This window comes from Limulus polyphemus, unplaced genomic scaffold (assembly GCF_000517525.1).
Source record: "Limulus polyphemus unplaced genomic scaffold, Limulus_polyphemus-2.1.2 Scaffold3208, whole genome shotgun sequence".
In the NCBI taxonomy this organism is placed as follows: domain Eukaryota; kingdom Metazoa; phylum Arthropoda; class Merostomata; order Xiphosura; family Limulidae; genus Limulus; species Limulus polyphemus.
The window spans coordinates 32,209-42,496 of record NW_013668818.1 but is presented as its reverse complement, the minus strand read 5'-3'; the positions used below and the strand labels follow the sequence as shown (position 1 = coordinate 42,496).

Here is a 10,288-nt window from a genome sequence, read left to right as displayed (position 1 = left end):
ATTTCAGATAATTTAAAACTTTATGTTTTTTACTATTCTGTACTGTATCGAAAAGAAGTTGTTGTCTTTTAAATTGTGAATAAAGCCTTCAATCTAAAATTAAACTTACCATAGTAACATAATAAAAATATATATCGGCTTCAATGAGTAAGGATTATTAGATACAAACTTAAGAATTCCATCATATTTTCTTCCTATAAAGTTTGTTTACATTTCTTTTTCTTCTTGTATACTTACACAGACAGAGTATTTTCTTCTACACTCAGAACTTTTTCAGTCCCTCCACGACTTGGTTCGACATCAACTCTCAAGCTATGATAAGCTATCTCTGCCTCCTTATCACTTGGAAAAGGTACACTCAAGTTTCTTTAAATTTATTGTCAAGCAAAACTATGAAAATATCTAAAAAACTCTTGCATGTTAACTTAAAAAAAGGCTTAACACCCTAAAAGTCTGATTTGCAAATGACTTAAATAAAACTGTTGATAATAAAGATTCAATTGCTTCACCCTGGTTCTCACCATAATAAGAAAACTGATGACATATATAGTGCCTAGACCACTACCATGTCTGTTATATCTCAGCTAGTCTGATGAGCCTTAGTATTGGTCAAAAGGATTCATCAGCACTGGATGTGACAGATATAGCATGGTCAACATATTAGCATATTCTATTTTGCTTTCATTCATGTGTTCTTAGAATTAGTAATGTACTTTTTTCTCATTGATGGTGTGGTTGTTTGACCTGCCCTCAGAACAAGAAAATCAGCTTCTTGGTACTGGTAGTAACATTAATTCCAATAGTAAATAATAAAAATAAATAAATAATTAATCCCTTATAAATTGTAAATAAAATGATTAATGTTGTTTTATTAATTCTTACCTTAAAAGACTGATTTCTAAAGTGACTTTTATTCATTTTTACAACCTCCACACACTTTCCACTTCGCATGTGAATTTAACATTCTTGCAAGCTGGGTGTTTTTCATGTTTGAATTTAATTATTCCATTCATTTAAGAAAAAGCTTTCTGAAAAAACATACATTTAATAATAATATATTTCTCTTTAGCTATCTTTTTTGAAATTATAAAATCAGCCAAAAGTTTCACTAACAATCTTCTCTCTTGGACATTCTAACCAAAATGTCTCCATTAAAATATCTTGGAAGTCATATTTTTTAAAAAATCTAGTTTGCAGAGTGACACTTTAATTTAGCAAGTTTAAGCTATTAGCAGAGGGTTCAAATTTTGGACTTTCACTCTCTGGTGTGTAAAAGAACAATTCTAGAGATGACTTCATTCAGGCTATAAAATTATTTAAGATTTGAACAATGTTCTTGTGATTAGTTCAGGTTAAATGGTGGATTGAAAAGACATAAAACAGGAATCTGAATATTAGAAATCACCGATTTAAGCTTTGGAAGCCTTAAGCAGATTTCTTCACTGTAATTTTTTCCCTCTATTATAAGTTTGTGAAATAGTTTGTTTGATGATGTATGGTACTTAATGTTAGTTTGAATTATTTCAAAATGTTTTAGGATAAATACATGGATGTGAAGGGCTCAGATGATATTAAGGTCTTGATTGTTTCTAGCTGTGAAGAGGATGCTGCTGCTTTACAAAATGATTTAGATCATTTAGTGAGTTGGGCAAATAAATGGCAGATGGGTTTTAATTATAATAAATGCAAGATAATGTATGTGGGTTATCATAATTATAATTATGCGTATAATTTGGATGGGAATAACCTTAACAGTGTCATGAAAGAAAGGGATCTTGGTGCAGTAGTTGATTGGTCTCTAAAACCATCCAAGCACTGTGCTGTTGCTAGTGGTAGGGCAAATAGAATTTTAGGTTGTATCTACAGAAATATTGAATACAGATCTAAAGAAGTTATAATATCTTGTATGGGTAACTGGTTAGGCCACATTTGGAGTATTGTGTTCAGTCTTAGGCTCCTTACCTTAGGAAGGACATTGAATTGTTGGAAAGGGTTCAGAGAAGGGTTACTGGAATGGTGTCTGGGATGAAGGGGTTATCATATGAGGAGAGGCTGAAATCTCTCAAATTGTTTTCTCTTGAAAAATGAAGAGTTAAATGGGATCTGATTGAGGCGTTTAAGATTGTAAAGGGAATTGATAGTGTTGATACATCATCTTTTTTCATACTTAATGGTGAGAATGGTAAGACTAGGGGACAGAAATATAAATTTTGGCAGGGTAGGAGTCATCTTCAGCTAGACTTCAGTTGCCTTCAGATGCTGTGGATGCAGTAAATTTAAGCAAGTTTAAGAAAAAGCTTAATAACTATATGAATGATAAGAGCTAGCTTTGAGGTTTTTTTTTATTATATTTTTTTCTTATTTAATAGTTTTAGTTTAGTTTAAAAGATGGGACAACCCAAATGGACCAATAGGTCCCTTGTTGTCCCTAAAAATATTATTCGATTAACTGGTCAAAGAATTTCAAATATGTTATTATTTTTATATTAATTTCATACATTGAATTTTATTTAATGGGCAACCACAGGAAGGGGCTAGGAGGGTCATTTGACCCCCCTCCCCATATTTTCAAACAGAAAAAATTACTAGATATGCAAAATTATTATTCTATGTTATTGGAAAATCATAAGGTACTTGTATATCGATTTCATAATTTTTTCAAACTTGAGTTACTTGACCCCCCAAATTTTTTTCTGGGGGCACCTTTGCATACAATGCTACCATCTTGCTATTCAATATCATAAATGTACCAAATAATATTGCCATTACTATTAAGTTATATTATATTGGAAGTTTACAAAGATCATAGCTGTTGGCTGCATAAAACTGAATAACATTAGAATAAAGCATAGTATAAGATCACTCACCTGGTGAGATTTCACCAGGCGAAGAGTATGGACCCACTAAACTCACACAGCACATATATATACAATTTTCAAAACATGCGAGAAAGTAAAAAATGTTAGGCTTTGACAAAATAAATATTGCTTGTATTGAATACTTAGAGGTGTAACTCTAGGGCTTGCCTATAAGCAGAATGGGGGGGGGTGGCTTTGGGGCTTCAAAATTAATCAAAAAACCTTAGATAATATACATGTATTTATGGTATTCAATAAGGTTTTAAATTATTTGGCAAGTAGAAAAATAAGCAATCAATTGACTGACTTCTTAAGTTTAACTTGGATTTTTTAACTGCTGTTTTTTATGCACGAGGGGGAATTTGGCATAAAAAACCACGATGGTTGTTTATTATATCAACATTTGTCATCCATGTTGAGAATGAGCAAGAATTTGAAGTTCTTCAAGATGTATTTGTAAGGATAAAAAAAAACACCCACCATTTCTTTTTATACCCAATGTAATATATATATAATATATAGGGAGGGGGGGGTACATGCATGCCCCCCACTTTGACTATAGATTCTCAACAAGTACATATTGAACATTTATGTTACAATACCTGCCCAATTTTGTGGGTTTTCTATTACAAAAACAGTAACTTGATAAAGATCAAACAGTAAAAATTACAATTCTGAGAGATTCTTATAAAAACAAATTCCAGGTTATGCTTGGCAGTGGGCACTAACCTTGCTCCCCCAGTCACACACTTTCACACAGAGTCAGACACATATGCTCGTATCTAGATTTTTTCACTTGAATACTTCACCCTTAAACAAGGCCTTGCTCTGTTTATGAGGTATCCCAGCAAATGCTAGGAATTTGTGGGTGTGTTATATCAATGGAGAATAGTCGCTAATTGTGCTCACCATTTTTATGTTTTGGCCTTCATGCCCAGTGCCAACAAAGATGACCAATACAAAAGCTACTGGCCATAACTTCTACACTAAGAAGTAAACCTTGAATATAATGGCCTTCTACTATTCTGCTCTTTCTTATGTCCTTATCCACGGCTAGCCCAAAATTAGGTTCTAATTATGTCCTTATAAATGCCTGTCACAGTTTTCATAAAACATAAAAACTAATAAAAGCAGATCCTTGGCTTGAAATATGTCTCTGGATTGATTACCTCAAACTCTACATATTCAGCATTTTTTATATGAACTTATTTTATTGCTTTTAATATTTTTAGATTGTATGAATACATAAAAGTTTAAATTATAATATTCGGCATTGTGACTGCTGTTTGTGATGAGAATTTACTAACAAAATAGAAACAAAAATTTCTTTAGTTAGCTTAGTATATGGATTTATAATTTGAGACAAACCTAATTATTGTTTTCTACACCTTGCTAGATATCATTAGGATTATGGCCAAAAATACTGCTAACAGCAAGTGTACCTCTGATAACACAGTGAATTCTAATTGTGATATGTAAGAACAGTACATTAGTGCTACTAACACTCACCCATTGAGCATGAGGCTCACAGATCTATTTTCACACTTACACACATAAATAATAAAATATCATGTTTTGGTCAAATTATCAACTTTGACCCCTTTATTAGTTTTTATAATGAATCTTGGTTGTCTGACCAGCTGGATCCAGGTCAAATTCACCATTGCACTGATCAAAGAAATGGACTAGACTGCATCATTATGCTTCATTGAATACAAATTTGGGAGGGGGGAGTAAACCTCCACATCATTCTACAAGGTGATTTCCTTCACCTTAATAGCACTTTATTACATGCTCAAATTTTACTGTTACAAAAGTCTCATTCAAACAAGTTCCTGAAAGTTTGCAGCACTAATATATTAAATTGGCTACATTCATTACAAGGTAAATATTCAGTTTGGTCTATATGGGTAACTTGCTTCGGCTGGAGTTGATATCTATTTTACAAATCTTGAAAAAAGTATCGTAAGCCTACATACTCCATAACCATGTCACTATTAATATTATATAGTAAAGTATATGTAAAGTATAGTATACGTAAAGTATTAACTATCATAATTATATCTATATATATGTATAATTAGCACTAAATGTCTCATTCGTTGGTTAACTGTTAATGTTTTGCAATAATCAGATTTAATACTAATACTACATTATAATTATATAGTAATAACGCAGTCCCGCTCACAGTCTCATTAATACTTATGGAAGTTAGGCTTAAAATTTAAATTAATGTAAAAACTAACACAACTGTTTCTAGTTTACATTGCATATAAAATAAAGATATAAAGTATTTGTCTTATCAAATTGTCGTATTAATCTTATCAGAAGCATTTATTGAAAAATTATTTGGTACTGATATTCAACCTTAAAGTTAAACTTTAAAGGATACGCTACAAACATGTCTGTGTTTCTTCTTATCCAAGCCTCGATTTCGTCCTCTACGTCATTGAGATAGGTTTTCAACGCAGCAGGGTAAAGAGACGGCTAACAAAAATCACATAAGTGAGAAGCATTGTGACTCAAGTCATGTGAGAAACTGTCGTGTCAAGTGTGTACTGCGATAGTTAAAAGTAACAATACCATAAGGAATAGTAAAAAACAGAGGCTGAGAAACGTAGATGCACTCCTTGTTCGTTAAGTGAGGATGTAAGTTTAATTCCGTAAGGCTTTTAAATCTGAATTTGTAAATTTCAATAGACTCGAAGTCGAAAATACTACTAGATAGTGCTAACGAGTAATAGTAATATGATGTTGTGTGAAAAATGAATTAATTTGTTGTAAATATCATTAATTTGCTTATTAACGTGAAATACCGTAGCAAGTATAGAAATCTTACCAAAAAGTAGTGAACAGTTGGCACATAAACTAATATTTACTGTGTGATAAATTTTAATAACAATTTAATATGTAATAATGTACTTTGTCAGTTTGTGTGAAGTTAGGCTTAAGATTTAGTTACCCAAATATCGGGTGACGTATTATTTCAGTTTTAATTTATTTTTTGTTGTTGTTTACACTATGACACTTACCTAGCCTATTTGGACCAAAAACTAAGATTTAATTAATTCAGCTTTAGGCTTGTTTAACAAGATTCCAAAATTTTTGGTTTTATAACATAATTTCTCGTAACTGATATAAGCTAGGTTAAATTGTTCTCTAAATATGCCAAGTTAATATCAGTCTTAGTATTAGTATTATTAAGCTTAAATGCAAAATAAAATAAAAATACAAAACTTATTCAAAATCATTGTATATTTTACTTAGAAGTTGGAATTTAAAACTCAAGACAGATACCTGTTTTTAACAATCTTCTTTTTTTGTTAAGTTATAAAATTACAGTATAGTATTATTCTGTTTTCATATGTCAGAAACTTTGTCGAGTGAAATCCCAAACTCTTGACATCTAAAGTGAGAAGGTTGCTTCTCATTATGGGTATTCTGCTAGCCAAATTGTGGAGTTTATTTGGCAATGAAGGTATGTAACACTAACAGTTTACTTTCTGCACCACTGCCATAATCACAAACTATCATCAACAAAATTGATATCTAATTCTAAATATTAAATGTATCTACTATATTTTTTAACTATTTTTTAATATGCTGCACACTGTGTCTAAATATGTTTATAAAATTGGGAATGACCTCATTTTAGAGGGAAAAAATTTGGGCAGACAATAGCTTCATCAACATTTTAAATTAGTTTTCACCCTAATAGTAAATGTATATTTCCAGAAATTCTGAATTTCAAATTAGCCATCCTACATGTATTTCCAAGAGATTAGATAGATATACATGTATATGACTAATGTTATTTACTTACTGTATCTGTGATATGTATAAAAATATAACCCAGTGGCTAACTTTGATTAATTATAAGGTACTGACCAAAATTCATTCAAGTTAACACTAAATGTTATCTAACACAAAAATTATGGATACAAAATTTAATCCATGTTAATAACCAAATACTACCATGTAATAATTTTGAATAAAAGAATTCTGAATAGAATCTGTTTGTTTTTTTTTATCTTGGTATTACCAGTGTGTTGTGCCATTATGTCACATTAAATCAAAAATGATTTTTTGTATGTGGTGAATAACATTACTCTAGTTTGTAGTATAATATTAATCATTTTAATAATTTTTAATTGTGTGTTATTTTTATTACCTGTTTTGTTAAACATGTAAAATAATATAAGCAGAAACCTATAACTAACTTAAAATTAAACAAAAATTGATCCCTGTAATCCTTATAAAACTTTTTCTAATTCATTTATATGTGAGAAGGAACCCATGTGAAAGTTTTGGTTCTATGTTGTTTAATGAGATTTTTACATCTGTCTCTACTAATGAAGTAGATGAGATTCATAGTATAATAAATTTTTCATAAGGGAGAAGCAATTTTGTTTTCCTTAAATCTGTTGCAGAAAAGTCTGGTGAATTCTTTAGAGTAAAGCTTCTGGTCCTTTTATTCTAAAACTTTGACAAAGCTTAGCAAAAACGTCTTCACACTGGACAAACTTTTGATGATTGGAAAGCTGCTAGTGTGATCTCTACTTCTAAGATGAAATGGCCTGAAAAAAAACAACAAAGAACAAAAAAATATAGTCCTGTTCATTTATTGTTTAATTTTGCATAGTGTTTGAAATCTGATGTAAGAAGCCATTTAGAAAAGGCCTTAGATAAGTTGCATTTGACAAATAGTTATCATACTGGGTTTAGGAAAAGGTTTTCTAATCAAACCAGCTTAATGAATTTTTGGATGGGGCTTCCGTTTTGTGGTTGAGGTAACAGCGTATGATTTTCTCTTGATTTTTTAAAGCCTTTGATAAGGAACCTTAAAATAGATTAATTAGTTAAATTGGATGCTTATGGAAATAGATGGAGAAGTACAATTAAAAACAAATTTGAAGTGCACGTTAAAGAATGGTGATAAATGGACATTTTATCATAAGTTGTTGGCTTACTAAGGGTCTATTTTTGGAATGTTTGTTGTTCAGTGATATAAGATATTAAAAAATGTCCACTAGTAGATTCTCAGCCAGTCTGTTATTCACAGGGCGATAATGATTAGATGTGTTATCATGCTGATGTTTTCAAAATATAAATTTTATATAGTTCTTTTTGTTTTTTAATATGGACTTGTAACACTGGATCAAGGAGACGCCCACTGTTTCCAGCAACAACGTAAACTATTATAAATTACATATACATATATTACATAGAAATAATGTGGATTAATATTTTTTCCCCACAAAATTTAGAATATGTATAAAAAAAAAAAGAATGTTTGTATTTTAAATGTAAATATTTTCTTTTAGCACCCAATGCAACTACAGTACAAATTAATTTCTAAATTGTCTCCACCCATGTAGATCAAATGAATTAATTGGATGAGCAGTTCTCCAGCAATTTATACATGAAGTGCAATGAGAGCACCTTTTTTGAAAAACTGGTATATACTAATTATAGTAGACTGTTGAGTAACAGTGTCTGGAATTATTAAGATTAAAGATCACCAGAAAATTATTTTACGGTGCATTAGGTGAATTACAGGAAATTATGAAAAATAAGTACAAAGCCCAGTCTAACATTCAATCCACAACATATTTTTAATATTTTAAACAGCTTGTTTGTTGAATAATTCTAAAAAATAAATTAATAACATCAATGTTACATATCTTATAAATCCTTTATAAACATAGGTTCAATGTAATGAGTAAACGACAACTCAAAACACCATACATATTATAATACAGGAAGTTATCTTGTATTTATTTAGCTCACACAAAGGAGCAGTGTAATATTGATCCTACACAGGTATTAGAAAAGCATTTATTATATTCTAAGTGCCTGAAATATTTCAAAAACATTTGTATTTTCAAAGAGTGAAATATAAGATATTCTGTAAATAAGAACTGGGCGATTAGCTTGATTTAATCGATTACTTATGATTATTAATTAGTGTCACGTAAAATAAATGATTAATCAAAATTACATTGAAATTGACTAAAGTCATGAAAATAATCAACTAATCAAAACTTGTGTTTCTGATTATTATTGTTTTCAATTATTCCAAAGGGGGCAACTGCCCAGGGGCCCAGGCAAATGAAACCTGGTTATGGCGTAAAGCCCGCAAAGCATCTTTAGGCTATATCTTCATTTAATGATAAAAACCATAGTTTTTGGCTATTCTTTGCATATAGACGCTTGATACATTAAGAACGACTGAAATGATAATTTAAGTAATAATTAATATGTATTTGTTACTTTATAGATTTAATAGATATTTGTTGTTACTTTATTAACGTTTTTATGCTTATACTGTGAGGTAAAAACGGCTGCTGCTATACTTTTGTTTGGTTTATGAGCTCGTTGCTGTCCTAATTTAGGATCTTATTTTTAATACATTCTTGAAAATGTTAAAAAAGAGAGAGAGAAAGGGGGCCCGTGCTGGCTCTCGACGTTCCTGGGAGTCTTATAGTATCTTTAGTGAGTCAACCAAGAGTCCAGTATCAGAGAAAATACTTGATTGCGTAGCCTAAAAATTACATAGTTAGGTCTGAAACCAATATTGTTTGGAAAAGCGAAATATTTTTACAAGGTCGTCAAAAAAATAATGTTGCTTTTTTAGATGTCAAAACCCGAACAACTTATATATCAAAACAAAACATTTATTAAATGAAATAGTTTCCATTCTTATCGATGATGCTTTTCCATCTTACAATCAGGTTGTTAATGCCCTGATTAAAGAAATCATTTGGCTTTGAAATAAAAAACATGTCAATGTGCTCTTTAACACCTTTGCATACGTTTTCCCATTAAGATGGTGTTGTAGTGGACGAAAGAGATAGTAATCTGATGGTGCCATATCTGGAGAATATAGTGGGTGGGGGAGAACTTCCCAACCAAGCTCCACAATCTTGTGTTGCGTCAAACGCGCCACATGTGGATGTGCATTGTCGTGGAGAAGAACACCTTTCCGATTGACGAGTAAAGGGCTTGATTTAAACGTTCCAGTTGCTGACTATAGATCTCTACATTGACAGTTCGCTGTGGATTGAGGATTTAGAAATAAATTACTCCTTTAATGTCCCACCAAATGCAAAGCATCCCTATCTGCGAATGGAGTCCAGGTTTGGGGGTCGGAAGTGGTTTTTGACTAGGACTGAGCCACTGTTTTTGACGTTTAATATTCGCGTAGAGAATCTATTTTATTATCACCAGTGACAATTCTGTCCAAAAATGGTTCACGCGTCAAAAGAGACGAAGCAACTTTCACACGTTGGAAACGATGATCATCGGAGAGTTCGTGAGGCACCCAAACACCTCCTTTATGGAGTTTTACTATATTCCTTAAATGTTTACGTATTGTTTCATGAGAGACATGCAATTTCAGGACAATTTCACGAGGGTGTTGCGTTGGG

The 10,288-nt window shown here is 31.2% G+C and overlaps 2 protein-coding genes across 3 annotated transcripts in view; one reads left to right on the top strand and one right to left on the bottom strand.

The window, feature by feature from the left end:
- LOC106468900 (EKC/KEOPS complex subunit LAGE3-like) overlaps window positions 1–5,349 on the bottom strand; it is a 6,442-nt gene extending 1,093 nt beyond the window's left edge. The window contains exons 1-2 of the mRNA XM_022397263.1: window positions 5,251–5,349; window positions 238–366 (exon numbers count right to left, since the gene is read on the bottom strand). Coding sequence (XP_022252971.1) covers window positions 238–366; window positions 5,251–5,261 — 140 coding nt within the window. The 5' untranslated portion in view covers window positions 5,262–5,349. The remainder of the gene's footprint in view (window positions 1–237; window positions 367–5,250) is intronic.
- A 2-nt stretch (window positions 5,350–5,351) lies between these two features.
- LOC106468899 (ADP-ribosylation factor-like protein 5B) overlaps window positions 5,352–10,288 on the top strand; it is a 26,136-nt gene continuing 21,199 nt past the window's right edge. The window contains exons 1-2 of one of the 2 annotated variants that reach the window (XM_013929348.2): window positions 5,352–5,507; window positions 6,230–6,336. In XM_013929348.2, the coding sequence (XP_013784802.1) occupies window positions 6,291–6,336 (46 nt within the window). In that variant the 5' untranslated portion in view covers window positions 5,352–5,507; window positions 6,230–6,290. Of the gene's footprint in view, window positions 5,522–6,229; window positions 6,337–10,288 lie in introns of both variants that reach the window. The other variant, XM_022397262.1, reaches the window with a different exon arrangement.